General features: G+C 38.2%; 2 protein-coding genes across 4 annotated transcripts in view; one reads left to right on the top strand and one right to left on the bottom strand.

Moving 5' to 3' along the window:
• CCT7 (chaperonin containing TCP1 subunit 7) overlaps positions 1–16,868 on the top strand; it is a 354,827-nt gene that overhangs the window by 18,991 nt on the left and 318,968 nt on the right. The window lies entirely within an intron of this gene.
• EXOC6B (exocyst complex component 6B) overlaps positions 1–16,868 on the bottom strand; it is a 555,911-nt gene that overhangs the window by 515,888 nt on the left and 23,155 nt on the right. For 2 of the 3 annotated variants that reach the window (XM_059659431.1, XM_059659433.1), the window contains exon 1: positions 14,830–15,083. The exons of the other annotated variant lie outside the window; for it this stretch is intronic. In XM_059659431.1, coding sequence (XP_059515414.1) covers positions 14,830–14,942 — 113 coding nt within the window. In that variant the 5' untranslated portion in view covers positions 14,943–15,083. Of the gene's footprint in view, positions 1–14,829; positions 15,084–16,868 lie in introns of those variants that run through there. 3 annotated transcript variants of the gene reach the window in all.

Below are 16,868 nucleotides of genomic sequence, written 5' to 3'. Positions count from 1 at the left end.
AACAGTGCAAAATGTTAGTACCAGAAAAAAATCTGCTCAGGTATACAGCAATCTGGATTTTGCAGCCCCTCTTCACTTCTGGACCAAACAGGAGATCATTTCTCCTTCATTTAACTTGTAAAAGAGCTACTGCAGAGACCATCCCCATGAATGACTGGCCTTAGAGGACAAGCAAACTGACTAAAACAAGGAGGATCGAGGGAATTTCAAGGTCTTTCTAGTAGCATGCTATAATGAAATGAAGCCTTTTCATCTCCACCTCAAGTATATTGAGAAATTTCTATCTGCTTCTCCGATCAACAAACTGTTGCAATTTAAAAATGATCCTACACAACATGGGACTTGTCCTAGTTTGTCAAAGACTGCCAGGCAGCAAAAAATAAAACTCCTAACGAAGTTTGTGTAATAACATGGGAAATAAAACTGCAAAAAGGACACCTGAATTTTTTTTAGAATTTATTATAAACTTCTGACTTTTTTAAATAAGTCTGGTTAACAAGGGCAAATTCTGGGTCATGCTGTACAAATTTGATAATTGAAACCAATGACAATTTAAATTTGGCATACTTTGGGGAGGCTATTTTCCCAGCTTAAGAAACTGCCAGAATGTTGTATATTGAAAAGAGACCACTACCTAATACTGGCCAAAGGCCTCCATACTATACAAATGTCTTAAAAATTCAAGCTAAATAAAGCCCTTAGAAAGATTTCCTTCTTCCAGAATTATTCAAGAACCACTTTGCCAATTTACCTACTCCACATGAGTGGTCTTTTCTGACTGGAATACCATCTGAGTCATTATTTTAAAGGACAATATTTTGCTCGTCCTCAGTAAAAAATGTATAATCCAATACAATTACATGCCAGCATCCTCAATAAATGCAGTCAACATTATGCAAGGAGCTGGCAAACTTGAGGCAAAGCTGTTCTAATACAGATCATATAAAGTAAAAAGAAAGAATATTGACTACATGAGACTTTTTTTGACCCTTGCTCAGCTTAAGACTCTAGGTAAAATTTTTATGACTTCAAACAAAAAGAAATCCTTTTCTGATCCTTAGAGCCTACTCCTTAAATGTGGCACAGGAGTTAGGAAATGCAGACAAAATTTTCTGGAAAATCAGATGATAATTTTCAGTGAGATAAACAAGGATTTTTGTTGTTATTGTTTAGTCCATACCCTAAGGATTTGATTACTCTTTGGCTTTAGCTAAATGTATGCCTTTCTTCTCCTCTGCTTTCCCTTCCTACCACTACCCCCAGAGAATGAAAAGCAGTATCTTATATGCCAATTATATGGCTTTAGGTATGACCTTAGAAAACTAGACTTAATACATAATTATTGCCAAAAGGAATAATTCCAAGCCCTGGTCAGGTAACTCAGTTGGTTAGAGCACTGTCTCAATACACCAAAGTTGTGGGTTTGATCTTCAGTCAAGGGCACATACAAGAAGTAACAAATGAATGCATAAAGAGGTGGAACAACAAATCAATCTCTCTCTCCTCCTCTTTCCCCTCCTCTCTCTAAAATCAATAAATATTTTTTTAAAGAATAATTTCAGACCAACTGTAGGCAGTCCTTGATTCACTCAATAAATAACTTCCTGGGAGCCTATGTATTAAAAGCAAATATTGGTAAATCAATGCATACTTCCCAAAAGTAATTCACTGATACTGAAGTGTTTAAAGATGATATGATATCTAGGATATACTTCAAAATTAGACAAGGTAGGCAGTGGGGGAAAGGGTAAGTAGTGAGAGAATCAGATAAAACAAAATTTGTTGTATGTTTAACTGTTAGGACTGTAACAAAGGTACATAGAGATTTAGTATATTATTTTCTTGAATTTTGTGAATTTTAGATTTTCCACAGTAATCTTAACTTGGAAACAAAAAAGAATGGGGCAGAAATTGGTTGTATCTATCAAAATTTTAAATTTACAAAGCTTAAACTCAGTAATCCCACATTTAAGAGTCTATCTTACAGAAATATCACTATCAATATGTAGAGAGATATTTATAAGACTACATTATTGTTTGTTAGAACAATATAAGAAGGGAAAAGGAGACATTCTCTAAATGTCCACCACAGAGGAGTATGTAATTCCATACAAGAGAATATTCTGCAATCATTTGAAAGAGCTAGAAGTTTTGACTTATAAAGATATCTGACATATATATTATTAAGTAGAAAAAAATAGATGTGTATATGGTAATTCTCACTTAAAAAGAAAAACTATAAGACTACATGTATATCAAATGTGTATGTACATGCTTGTATAAGCAAAGAAAAAAAGTCTAGAAAACTACACATCAAACTAATAATGCTTTAAATGGGGGAGTTTAGGAGAGGGAATTTTACTCATGTACTTCTAAATTGTGGTTTTTTTTCACAATCTATATATATATATAAGCCTAATATGCTAAGTGTCCCCTCGGGAGTTTGACCGACTGGAAGTTTGATCGCTCACTATGATGTGGCTGACCACCAGTGGGTGGCACAGAACAAAGGAAGGCCCGGCCAGCAACTGGCAGCCACTAGGGACCCTGCCAGTGCACAAATTTCATGCACTGGGCCTCTAGTAAGCTTATAAAACTTAAAAATATTTAAAAATCAATTACAATTTAAAAATAAAGTATGTGGTACATAAAAGTTTCTCCATAAACAAAAGGAAATTTTAAATGAGTCAGCTAGGAATGCCACATCCTCATGATATGACATAAAATAATTTCATAAAAATAGAAAATAATAAAGCTTGAAGGAAAATCATGTAAACTACTCCACTTTCTATAAAATATGAACAGAAAAGAACTGAAAACATTGGGACACTCAAATAAGTTTGCAAAACTTCTAGAGGATAGTCTTGGATAGAGAGAACTGAGGCAGACTGGGTGACAAAAGACTGGCAGTATAAAACAAAAGAAGGAAGCAAAAGACTGAGAGAAAATATAGTTACATAAGTGGGAAAGGGTCATCACATTTTATGAAAACAGTATTAAAAATAAGGGTAAAGGCCCGGCCAGTGTGGCTCAGTAGCTGAGGGCTGACCTATGAAATGGTAGGTCACGGTTCAATTCCCAGTTGGGGCACACGCCCAGGTTTGGGGCTCAATCCCCGGTGGGGGGCATGCAGGAGGCAGCCAATCAATGATTCTCCCTCATCATTGATGTTTCTGTCTCTCTCTGTCCCTTCCTCTCTGAAATCAATAAAAATATTTTATTTTTTTTAAGAATAGGGGTGGAGGATGGGACAGAGCAGTTAGTGGCTATGGAAAATTTTTAGAGTTGTCCTTCATTTTAAAAAATCTAGTGAATATCTTTTTTTTCTAGAAGGGATTGGTCTGTTCCCAGTAAAATTTATTTATGCACACTGCCATTTCCATTTGTGTGTGTGTGTGTGTGTGTGTGTGTGTGTGTGTGTGTGTTGTATGTGTGTTTTATTGATTGATTTTACAGAGGAGAAAGAAGAGAGAGAAATATCAATTTGTTGTTCCACTAATTGATGTATTCACTGGTTGATTCTAGTATGTGCCCTGACCAGGGATCAAACCCACAACCTTGGTATATCAGGAAAATGCTCAAACCAACTGAGCTACCTGGCCACAGCATAAATATCTTCTATTTAATGTATACTGGCTTCACCCCAGAGGGTAACAACTTGAGCCAGCAGGAGTAACTCTGGTTTCCAGACCTCCATTTCAATGTAATGAGACAACCACATGCATTTACTGTCCTTTCTCCTGAAACCCCTTACAGAAAAAGGTATAAACCCATTACTCCAAAAGAACAAGAAAAGACCCTACAGCCAACAAGAAATAGCAACAAATTTCTGGAAGACAAAAGCTGATAAACAGCAGTAAGGATGAAACAGGGTAGCACAAAAAAAGAGTCTCTGCCAAAGAAATGAAATCCAAAAGGGAGTTTGAGAACCAACCATAATCATGGAGATCAAGACTCAGAATGCCAACAATAATGGAAGCACTGAAAACAAACAGATTAACTGAAAGAGTGAATAGTCAAACCCCTGCATACTTACTCCATATATGGATATTCAAGGAGCCAAAGCTAATCCTAGGCAAGGCATGATGGGATTTTTCTCTGGAGAAGTAATGTAGCTTGAGAATATACTAAAAACCATCAAACTGTTCACTTTAAATAAATAAATTTCATAGTGTGTCAATTATATCTCAAAAAAAGCTATTTTGAAAAAAGAAAAAGCACCAATTTTTCTTTTTTTCCATAGTGGAAAATCAATTAAAATTGAATGTGAGTTTTTATTAATTATCAATATAGAAACTGACTTTTTATTTTATGTTTAAGAGATCTTTTAAAAATAAACTTCATTTGTGATGAAAAAACATTCACCTTAATAAACATTAATTCCATGTTTCATTTCAGTTTCCTCTTCAAGTAAAATTAAATGTAATACTTTTTAATAGAAACAGCATTATAGTATATCCAATACCCAATTTCTATGAAAATTATTTTCTTCTACTCACCCTCCTATTTGCATATTTGTGTGAAGTGATGTTGATCTGGAATGATGTTCACTAAAAGTGAATAATGGTCATTTCTCAAAAACAGATTTTTTCCTGATATGTATTTGTGTCATCTTTACAGTTTTCTATTCTGCTTGGTTTTACTTTCACAGATTAGCATGCATCACAATTAGAAAAAGAAAAATAATTTAAAAATTAAAAGACATATAATATGTCTCTCATTCTAAGAAGGTGAAGCAGACATAGTTTTTGCTATTCTTCCCACTACGTATAACTAAAAACTCTAGACATCATATACAAAACAAACATTAAAAGATCTGAAAGGTGGAAGAAGAAGGCAGATAGGCTTGGGACCTCAGGACCAAAGAAACAACACTGGTAAGTTTCCTGAATTTTCTTTTTGCTACATATCCCAGCTTGAAACTAAAGAGACATAATCAGGTGCAAACAAACAAACAAAGCCCTAACAAAAGCTTGTTCTCTCTATCCAAAGATGACAAAAGAGGTGGCCTACCAAAATAGAAAACATTGACACAATCATTGTTGTGTTCTAGACAAACATGACAGGAAAAACTGTGGCCCCACCCACATTCACACAAGCACAGGCAGAGAGGGAGCCAAGATTTCCACCCTCCAGAAGCACCCAATATCCTGGTCAGGGTGTCAGAAAAGGCCAAGAAGGGAGCTGGGACTCTCACCCCCAAGAGATGGTTACAATCCCCTCTCTCACACAATGTTATTAGCAAAGACCATATATGGAGCCAGGACTCTCAGCTCTAGCAGATGAGGAGCCCCTCTCAGGTCAACAGAGTCCAAGAGGGGAACATGGACATCTCCCTCCACCTAGCAGTAATGAAGCATTAATCCACACCTCTTGCCAGAGCAGTTTCTAAGAAAGCTAGCTAAAGGGTAGGTTTAAATGAGAAACAGGGTCTCAAAACAGGATATGAAACTGTACAGGTTTCAATTAAAAATCATTCTTCACACCAAGAACAAGGAAGTTGTCAAAGTAATGAAAAAAGATCATCAGTAGATGCCAGAAATGACAGCGATGTCAGAATTATCTGATGACGTTAAAGTTGTTATAACAAAAATGGTTCAACAAACAATTATGAACACACTTGAAACAGATTGAGAGCCTGGGGGGGGGGCGGGGGGGGGGAATAGAGCAAAGAATTACCACATGGAGAGTTTAGAACTAAAAAATACAATAATTGAAAAGAAAACCTCAATAATGGCCTCAGAAAGAACAGAGGCAAGAATCAGTAACTAAGAAACAGAGGCAAGAATCAGTGAATTCAAAGATATAACAATAGAAATTACATTACCTGAATACGAGAAAATAAAATGAAAGAAATAAACAGCACCCCAGGAGCTGTTGGACAATAACAAAAGATCTAACATTTATGTCACCAGAGTCCCAAAATGAGAGTGGAAAGATGACAGAGTGGGAAACTATTTCAAGAAATAATGAATTAAAACTTCCCAAATTTGGCAAGGGACATATAAATCTACAGACCCTTAAAGTTCAGCAAACCCAGACAGGATAAACCCAAAGAAATCCATGCCAGGACACATTGTAATTAAACTCCTGAAAACTAAAGACAAAGGAAAACAAAATCTTAAAAGTAGCCAGAGAAAAGTGACACCTTTTCTACAGGGAAAAAATAACTTGAATGACAGCAAATTTCTCATCAGACACCATGGAGGCCAGAAAGAAGCCGCACAACACTTCAAGTGCTAAAGGAAAAGAACTGCCAACCCAGAATCCTACACGCAGCAGAAATAATCGTTCGTTCCTTTTCAGATGAAGTAAACTAAGCCAGTCTTATGTAAAGAGAATTTGCTGCCTACTCGTTAAAAAAAATGTCTACAGGAACTTCTTTAAACAGAAAGGAAATGATTTTTTTTTAACAGGAATCTTGGAACATAAAGGAAAAAAGAACACAGTAAGCAAAAATATGGGTGAATATAACAGGTTTTACTTCTCTTGAATTTTCTAAATTAGATTTGCTGCTTGAAGCAAAAATTAAAACAGTTTGACATGGTCCTAAATGTCTATAGAGAAAATATTTAAGATGGTTATAAATAGGAGAGGATAAAGGAACATAACGGGAAGTGAAGTTTCTATATTTCACTCAAACTGGTAAAATGATGACACAGGTAAACTGTGATAAGTTATATACTAAATAATGTTAACAACTAGAGAAAACACCAAAAAACTATACAAAAAGGTACATTCAAAACCAGTATAGATAAATCAAATTATAATTTTAAAAAATGTTCAAGTCACTCAAAGCAAAAGCAAAAAAAAAAAAATAGAGAAACAAAAAAAGGAGAGAATAAACATAGAACAAATAAAAAGCAGAGTTGAGCCTTAGCATATCAATAATTACATTAAATATAATGCCCCTCACAAATATAAACATAAATATCCCTAAGAAACTATTGGCAAATAGAATTCAGAAGTATATAAAAAGAAATATGCATACACAGTGACTAAGCTAACAGTGACTATTCCAGGGAGGCAAGCTCTTTCGCTGTGTTTGTTTTTTTATTAAAAAGCTGTGGGGTAAAATAGTCTTCCAGTTTTGATCTTGTTTGTATACACTTGAAACATGACAAGCTCTGTGATAAAAGCGTATCTTTTAGCACTATAATATTGTATACTGGAGCAATGACACTATTAACAAGCCCACAACCCGGGCATATGCCCTTGACTGGAATCAAATCAGGGACCCTTCAGTCCCCAGGCCGACGCTCTATCCACTGAGCCAAGCCAGCTAGGGCTATGTAGTATTTTGTTTTTGTTTTTGTTGTTTTGCTTGTTTTTGTTTCTTTCTTTCTTTCTTTTTTCTTTTTTTTAATTTTTTTTATTTCTTTTTTTTCTTTTCATTTTTTTTTCTTGTTTTTCTTTATTTTGGGCTATGTAGTTTTTAACTTACAAAGTCAGTACATGTTTTGTTAGATTTATACCTAAGTATTTCTTTTTTAAAAAGTGATTATAAATGGTATTGTATTTTTAATTTTGGTGTCAATGTATTAAGTGTTAGTATGTAGAAATATAATTAATTTTTGTATGTTTATCTTGGATCATTGTGACTTTGCTGGCCTTCATCATTTCTCTAACAATAGAACATTTTTCTAGTAGTCAGAACACTGGAAGTATCTAAACTCAAAAAAAAAAAATGACAGAAGTGCTCTAAAAAAAAAAAAAAGCTTTTTCTTAATGTCATTGTTTTGCCATTATCTAAAGATCAAGCTGATTATCAAACCATGGTATCGACCGAAGGTAAATTCACTACAGTGCAATGTGCATATCAATGTGATATCTTCAAGACTGAAATAGTTGGTTGTTTCAACAGTCATAATCCATATGTATCACCACAAATCACATTAAGGTAATCTAATTGGTTACACTGTGACAGTTCTTGCTCACAGATGTTTCACTAGATAATGTATTTTGAAGTTCTAAATTATAATTATGCTAACATATATTATATGCTTAAACTTCTTTTAACAATCATTATGTCCTTGAGAGTTACATATCTCAACTTTTTTTTAAATTCTAAATCTAGAACAAGAAGTTTCCAGACATTCCAAGTAAATAACCTTCCTAATAAGACACATATTTTCCTGCCAGTATATTCTAAATTATATAGCTTAACGCAAAACACCTATAGTTGTTTTACTTGTTGGCAATTTTTTAAATGGTTAACATGGGTTGGGTGTTGTTGTTGTTTTTGTTTTTTAATATATTTTTATTGATTTCAGAGAGAGAGATAGAAACATCAATGATGAGAGAAAATCACTAATCAGCTGCCTCTAACATGCCCCTGACAGGGGATCAAGCCCACAACCCGGAGCATGTGCCCTGACCAGGAATCAAACTATGACCTCTGATTCATAGGTTGACCAACACTCAACCACTGAGCCACACCAGCCAAGTGGGTGTTGTTTTTTAACATCAAAATTAAGATTATTCGCCCTGGCCAGTGTGGCTCAATTGGCTGGACATCATCCTGTGGACAGAAAGGTTGCCGGTTCTATTCCTGGTCAGGGCACATGCCAAGGTCACAGGCTCAATCCCCAGTAGTGTGCTTGCAGAAGGCAACCGATGTTTTTCTCACACCCATGTTTCTTTCTTTCTCTCTCTCTCTCTCTCGCTCTCACAAATAAAAAAAAAAGTTTTTTAAATCCTTGGGTGAGGATTAAAAATAGTACTTATGAAGAATAACTAATGTATAAGCAATGCATACAGTCTTTCAGATCAGAAATCATAGAGACTGAACACATGCATTTTACTTAGGAAAGTGTCTGTAGCATTTATAAGTATCTCAAAGTGATCAATGATCCAAAAAAGGAAGAGAGGAATAATGCACTTTCCAACTCCCAATATAAATATTATCAAATCTATGCCTTAATTAAGCCAAAACCAGCAGAGAACTGTATTCCTTTGGCTCTCTGGAAAACTGCTTTTACTGAATTGTGCTTTGGTTATGCCATATGCTTTAGCTAAAGGACAATTCAGGAAACAGCCTGTCACATATTGCTGCATTGACTATATGGATACTAAAGTTACATTATATAGGACCTTCTTTGTGAGTACATATGGGAGAAACAGTTCTCTAGTCTAACTCAGAACCAAGAATAGTTGTGCTTCTCCTAAGTAACTACTTTTTTATTTTACAACAACATAACTCAAATAACTGAACATGTCTCTTTTTTGTACTAGTTGCTAGAAAACCTAATGACAAAGTGATGGCCTACCTTTAAAAAATGTACAGGCCTTCAAATACAATTTTTTTTGTGCATCTAATTTCCCTCCATGTCTTTTTCTTTTTAGAATTCAGTAAGTGGCTTCTCCACTAAGAAATTACACTTTGAGCTCTGGCTGGGTAGCTCAGTTGGTTGGAGCATCATCTGGATGTGCCAGTGTTGTGGGTTCAATATCTGGTCACGGCACATGCAAGAATCAATGAATGAATGCATAAATAAGTGGAACAACAAATATCTTTCATCTCTCTCTCTCTCTCAAATCAATAAATAAATTAAAAAAGAAAAAAAAAGAAGTTACACTTTGACTCAATACCTCTCGATACATCAAAAATGTATTCTTGCCTGGTTGGCATGGATCAGTGGTTGACTGTCAACCTATGACTCACAGTTGGGTCAGGGCATATGCCCGGGTTGTGTGTTTGATCCCCTGTGGAGCAGCAAGAGGCAGCCAATCAATGATTCTGCCTCATCATTGATGTTTCTATCTCTCTCTCCCTCTCCCTTCCTCTCTGAAATCAATAAAAATATATGAAATAAATAAATAGCCAAAATAGCCTGGCCTGGAAGCTCAGTTGGTTAGAGCATCATCCCCATACACCAAGGTTAGGGCACATACAAGGGCCAACCAATGAATGCATAAATAAGTGGAACAAATCTCTCTCTCTCTCTCTCTCTCTCTCTCTCTCTCTCTCTCTCTCTCTCTCTTCTCTCTCTCTCTCTCTCTCTCTCAAAGTCAATAAATAAAATAGCCAAAATATTTAAATTTCCCATTATTGTTACTTATTTCTTAGCTGAATGTTCCTTAATTCAAATATTGGAACCAAGTCCATGCAACATCAGTTGGTCTTTAAGTAACTGTCTTCCTTGTTTTTGAAATACTACAGCAGATACTACCACATTGCAAAAACGGCTTTACTCTTCTTTCCCACAGCAAGAGCAGACACTTAAGAAATGACCTATTAGACACCTTAGGTCTCAAAATGTTTAAGCTCAGGTATGTGTGTGTAACTCAATTTCTACTAACTCCTCCCCCTCAATATTTTTGCTTCTCCCCTCCCCCCACCACAAGCAAATTTGAAATGTCATCATTGCTCAGCTTCTCAATCCAGATTCACACATTTCATAGATAAGCCACTCACTAATTCTATCTAAGTTGCTTTCAGCTGAAAGCTTGATTTTGATATATGATTAAATCAATCATTACATGATTAACAGATACTGCAAACTATCAACTTCGATGATATAAAGAACCAAAATATCTTTATTATCCTCAATGTCCAGACTATGCAAACTCATAAATACAGAAAGTAGTGATTGACCGGGGAGGGAGGGGAGACAGAATATAAAATGACTGCTAATAGGTATAGGATTTCTTTTTGGAGTGATGGAAATGTTCCAAAATTAGATTATGGTGACTTTTGCACAACTGTGAGTATACTATAAAACACGGAATTGTACACTTTAAATGGGTGAACTATATGGTATATGAATTGCATCTCAATAAAGCTATTTTTAAAGGTATTGTATTTTACTGTTAAACTTAAAAGTTATATAGTATTGGAAGGAAACTAGGCTTTGGGTGGTAAGCACACAACAGAGTATAGAGATATCAAATTATAATGTTGTATATCTGAAATTTATATGTTATTAACCAATGTTACCTCAATAAATTTATTTTTTAAATTTAAAAACAAAATCTGAAATAGCAATTAAGAATAAATGTTAACTGCTAGTATCCACAGAACAAATTAAGGAAATGGCCTACTGAATAAGTGATATGAGAGAAAACTAGAAATACAGAGATGGGAATATGGAGCTATTATACATGAGTGATTTGCAATCAATATTTTAGCATTAGTGCTACAAAGCTGGAATCAATATTATTTTAAAAACAAGACAGGACCCAGTATCTTATGAGCCTCTTTCCTCATCTGCAAATTCAAGGCTTGCAACTAACAAAATAACATTTAAGATGAAGAAAGAGATGGCTGCTTTCCCAAAAGGATTTACTAGGCAAAAGCCTCTATATGCATATATGCGTGGGCCTTTAAGAATTACAATAAAAAAGGAGAGGCACTCCCTTATGATATGTGGAATTGACTAACATTGCATGATTATTCAATATTAACATAAGGAATTATATAATGAAAAAATCAAGCTACTGTGACTCTTTAAACAAAAAGGAATGACTGGAAGAATAATTTGGTATACAAGGGAAAGAAAGCAAGTAATGATTCACAAGTAATAGCTGGCAAAAGAAAGAGTCTGTCTGGTTAGGCAAATATAGCTAGGTGGATTTCTGTAAAGAGCAGGAATTTTAGGTATAGACATACTAATCTTATGTCTGCTATCAATTTATTGTTTCTGTTCTTTCATTCCTCTTCAGTTACAATACCTACCTCAGGAATAGCTAAGAATCTGGTGCCTAAAAGGGGCTATCTCAAAAGATGGGAGAAAGAGAAAAGACTAAGAAGGGTAGAGAAGCCGTAGCCGGTTTGGCTCAGTGGATAGAGAGTTGGCCTGCGGACTGAAGGGTCCCAGGTTCGATTCCAGTCAAGGGCATGTACCTTGGTTGCGGGCACATCCCCAGTGGGGGATATGCAGGAGGCGGCTGATTGATGTTTCTCTCTCATAGATGTTTCTAACTCTCTCCCTTCCTCTCTGTAAAAAATCAATAAAATAAATTAAAAAAAAAAAAAGAAGGGTAGAGGAGTTTGAGATAGACAGTTAAGGGTAAAGTTAGGAAAGAAAGCCTACTGCCCTAATCAATCCTGGCTAATGATTGTGATGAGAAAGCAGGATATAATGATGATGGGGGTGCATCCAAGGAAAAGCATGCATCAAGTCTGTGCATGCTACTGTCTCTGAATGGGAAAACGAAAAAAGGTGAGATCAGCCCCTATGAACATGGGCAGAGGCAAGCTAGACTAAGCTAGACTAAAGACAAAGACAGTGCGTACTACTTGTATTTTTAGATGTTCAAGTGATTGAATCTTGGGTCTGACAGTAAGATTTAGGGTTATCTGCCAAAGACAGGATAAGGCCAAAAATGAAAAGCCCCTAATAATGATACAGGAAGTTAGGAAAAGCAATTAGAACTGATAGGATAATGCAGAGGTTCTCAAACTGGTTTTTTTTTTTACCATGTCCACTTAGGGCAAAAGATCCCTTAATTCATCTAACCCCATAAAACCTCACTTTCCAGTGAGAAAAGAACTCAGTGATAACAATGAAGTAAGTTTTATACATATATATAGTTTTTTTAATTGATTTCAGAGAGGAAGGGAGAGGGGGAGAGAGAAAACAAAACATCAACAATGAGAAAATCACTGATCGGCTGCCTCCTGCATGCCCCAAGGGCATCGAACCTGCAACCTGGGCATATGCCCTGACCAGGAATCAAACCGTGACCTCCTGGTTTATAGGCTCAACCACTGAGCCATGCTGGCCAGGCACAATGAAGCAAATTTTAGGAAGAATAGGTAACTTGTATTCGAACCATAATTCATATATTCTTATGTCAAGATACTAAAGGCTCTAACCAATTTGGCTCAGTGGATAGAGAGTCGGTCTGGGAGACTGAAGAGTCCTGGGTTCTATTCTGGTCAAGAGCACATGCCCAGGTTGGGGGCTGGATCCCCAGCAGGAGGCAGCCCATCAATGGTTCTCACTCATCGTTGATGTTTCTATCTCTCTCTCCCTCTCCTTCCTCTCTGAAATCAATAAAACTATATTTTTTTAAAAAGATACTAGAAAATTACAGGCCAATATTCAGTTGATACAAATATGCATTACTATTCAGTGGAGGGTTAACATTATAAATCACAATAAACCAAACTGATCAGTTGAAGTCGTTTATCATATAAGCCAAGAACTCCAGCAACGGAAAACCACAACCAACTCAAGACAACACTGATGGTGTCTGAGAAAGAATTCTTCCTAAAAACTCTGGTAACCCCAACTGCTCCAGCGGGAGCTTTGCTTGGCTGCCTACTGCAGCTCAGCAGCCAAATTTCTTAGCAGCATACTGAAACAGCAGCCTCAGTAACTCTAACAACATCTAGTTTTGTGAAAACCAAATAGTAATAACCATTAATAACGCACTTATAATACTAGTAAGTAACCTTTGGTTCTTATAAACGATAGTGAATGAGGATCATTTACTCAAAGACTTCAAGAAAATGAATAGAGAGAAAAGCATCATGATCACGACGGCCGGTCATGTTCAAGGATAGCCCTTGGAGAGCTGTGCTAACAACGTGCCCTGGGGAAGGAAGCTGTGCAGACGGAGGTGAGTCAAGTCCCCAGTCCTGCCCCTCCTGCAAATCGTCTTTCGAAAGGCAATATCCCCATGAGAAAAAAAATCAAGCAGTGAGTAATAACTCATTTTTGAAGGGAGAAGCAGTGACCCAAGACGGTACAAGGTGGATAAGACAGTTACCTAAATACTGGCGACATGGAGATCTGAAAGGGCCAGAGGAAGGATGAAGAGGAGTTAGTTCTAGGGCACTAGGAACCTGGGGGGAAAGGGACAGGTAGCTCCAAATTGGGCTTGGAAAGTAATTAACAAGGTCAGGTGAATGGTAACCCCCCAATGGGAGGCAGGACAACAGAGGTGAGGAACGCAGACGCTAGATCCAGACGGCCTGACCAGGAAGCTCAGCTCCCCCACTTTATTGTCTCCATAACACTGTTGGGCAAATAAGTCCCTTAACTTCTTTGTGCCTCACCTGTAAAATGAAGGTAATAATAATACCTAACGGGAATGTGTTCCGGTTTAAGAAGTTGTATGTGTAAATTGCTTAATACAATGTCTTGCCCTATCTATAGTAAGTGACACCTAACTTTTGTTAAATAAATCGAGGGAAGTGGGGGTTTCTTTTGACACCTCCAAATAAAATGGAGGTGTCGGGGGCAAAGTAATGGTCAGGGGGAGATCATTGTAACTTTTTTCTCGGCGGTGAGACCGCCACAGGCGGCACCCTGGGGAGAGGTGGGCCTGCTGACAGGGTTAAGGGAGCACCCGCTCCCAGGAGACCGGCACGGGTCGGGGAAACTTCCTTCCTGGCCCAGGATTTTCAGGAACTCATTTCTGAGAAGTGGTTGTGATTGTAAGGAGGTAAGAGTTTAATTTCCAAGCAACAGACCATGGGGTGAAATTCTATTTTGTCTGCAGAGCGGAATGGGGTTCGAGTCGGAGGGAGAGGGGAGATGTCCTCGGGGGAAGAGGTGATAAAGCCACCATCCGTCCGGCGCGTTCCAGTTGCCGGGCGCCGGCCAGCCTCGGAGGGAGAAGGAAAGTTGCCGCGGCCCGAAGGGAGGCGGGGTGCCGCCAGGGTACCTGGGCTGTGGAAGGCGGCGATCGGGAAGGGACCCCACGTCGGGGCTCCCGAGGGAGACCCGCCCCGCCAAGGGTGGAGGTGGCTCGCCCCGCTCTCCGCAGGGAGGAGCCGGCGCTGACCCGGCGACGGCTGGGCAGACCCATGGCCCCGAAGGAGCCCGGCCCCCTGTCCCGCTCGTGCCCCCGTGGGTAGCCCGGGCCCCTGGATACCTGAGCGTGGGCCCGATGCAGGCCGTGTCGGTGCTCTCGATCTCTCGCAGGATCCGCTCGTGTTCCGCCGCTGTCTCCAGGCTCTCCGCCTCCGCCATCTTACCCCGCTCCATAGACTGGGGCGCCCCGCAGCGTGTCCTCCCGCTTCAGCTCCACTCACCTGACGCTCCCACTCTCACCCCAGGTTCCCGAGCCCCCTCAGTCTCCGGCTGCCCGCAGGACGACCCCTCCCTCAGGCTAGACACGCCCCCTTGCGTCACCGCGTCCGCCGACGTTCCACGCAATACCCTCTGGGATTCGTAGTTCTCTGGACGATGCTAGGCAGGATTCCGCTCATATACACATTAAGTCCGCAAATACGCGTGGAAAGCCGCACTTTACACCAGCAACAAGTAACGACTGCTTATGCAACGGTGATCTAGTCAGGCACTGGCCCTAATCCTACAAATTCTTGTTTAAGGCCCTTGCCACAAAGTTCAAAAGGCTCAACAAGTTCGAAAAATAAGAAAGGATAAAATTAAATTAAAAATAATTAATATAACATATAAAAAGAAAAATAAGAAAGGACTAACTAGGTTTCTGTGGACAGCTACCTTACAAGCTGGGAGGTTGGGGATAGGAGGAGAGAAAGCTAAAGAAACCCAAAGTAAGCGATAGGGTAGAATGTAAAAAAAAAAAGAGATACGGTAGACTGTGGCTGTAAACCAGTCCAGAGCATCAAGCCCAGAAATCTCTTGCAGGTGTGAAGGATTCATAGACTGGGCCCAGAGGTTTAAAGGTGTGTCTGGAAGGGATGAGGAGAACTCAGAAAGCCAGCAAGAACTTTATTTGCTCTATGTAGAGAAGTCGTAGTAAGAGGTGGGGCTGGGAAAGTACTTTGGAGAGAAATACTGGGCTGAGAAATGTGTACTTTATTCTAATGACTCTACTGATCCAATGACCAATTGTATCAGAAGCGCCTAGAAACGTTTGTTTTTAATGCTGATTAAAGGTCCTACATTAGGACATTCTGGTCCACACATCTGCATTTCATAAACTCCCCAGATTAGAATTTTAAAATCATATTTATTGGTCAATGCTTGAATTTTTACATAACACAAATGGGAATCCACTGAAGGTTTTTAAGAATAGTGACTGAACAAAAATAGATCCGGAGACAAATGGCAGGTGAGGTGTGTGGGGGGGGGGGGTTAGAGATCAACCAAAGGACTTGTATGCATGCATATTAGCATAACCAATGGATACAGACACTGGGGCGGTGGGGGCTTGCCCTCAGCGGTGGGAATGGCTGGGGGGGGGGGGTCAATGAGGAAAAAGGAGACATATGTAAAACTTCAGACAATAAACAAAAAAAGGAAATTTAAGTAGCCAATAAAAAATAAAATAAAATAAAGCTGACATCCTTGTGAGGGAAAGAAAGAAAGAAAGAAAGAAAGAAAGAAAGAAAGAAAGAAAGAAAGGAAGGAAGGAAGGAAGGAAGGAAGGAAGGAAGGAAGGAAGGAAGGAAGGAAGGAAGAAAGAAAGAAAGAAAGAAAGAAAGAAAGAAAGAAAGAAAGAAAGAAAGAAAGAAAGAAAGAAAGAAAGAAAAGGAAGGAAGGAAGGAAGGAAGGAAGGAAGGAAGGAAGGAAGGAAGGAAGGAAGGAAGGAAGGAAGAAAGGAAGAAAGAAAGAAAGAAAGAAAGAAAGAAAGAAAGAAAGAAAGAAAGAAAGAAAGAAAGAAAGAAAGAAAGAAGAAAGAAAGAAAGAAAGAAAGAAAGAAAGAAAGAAAGAAAGAAAGAAAGAGGGATGGAGGGAGGGAGGGAGGGAGGGAAGGAGGAAGGAAGGAAGGAAGGGAGGGAGGGAGGGAGGGAGGGGAGGGAGGGAGGGAGGGAGGGAGAAAGAAAACCAAAATAATATTTGGTACTAAAATAATATTTTCCTATTCCCATAATTTTCAGTGATTTCTGGATTTATAAAATAGATGTTGAAAATTGAGGATACTTATGTAGTTCAATTCCAAATAAAAATCACTGAAATGCTCACACAAAAAAAAAGAAAAAA

Source organism: Myotis daubentonii, chromosome 12, assembly GCF_963259705.1.
Source record: "Myotis daubentonii chromosome 12, mMyoDau2.1, whole genome shotgun sequence".
NCBI classification, from domain to species: domain Eukaryota; kingdom Metazoa; phylum Chordata; class Mammalia; order Chiroptera; family Vespertilionidae; genus Myotis; species Myotis daubentonii.
Note: the sequence above shows the minus strand (reverse complement) of the source record. Positions and strands in the feature narration are given on the sequence as shown.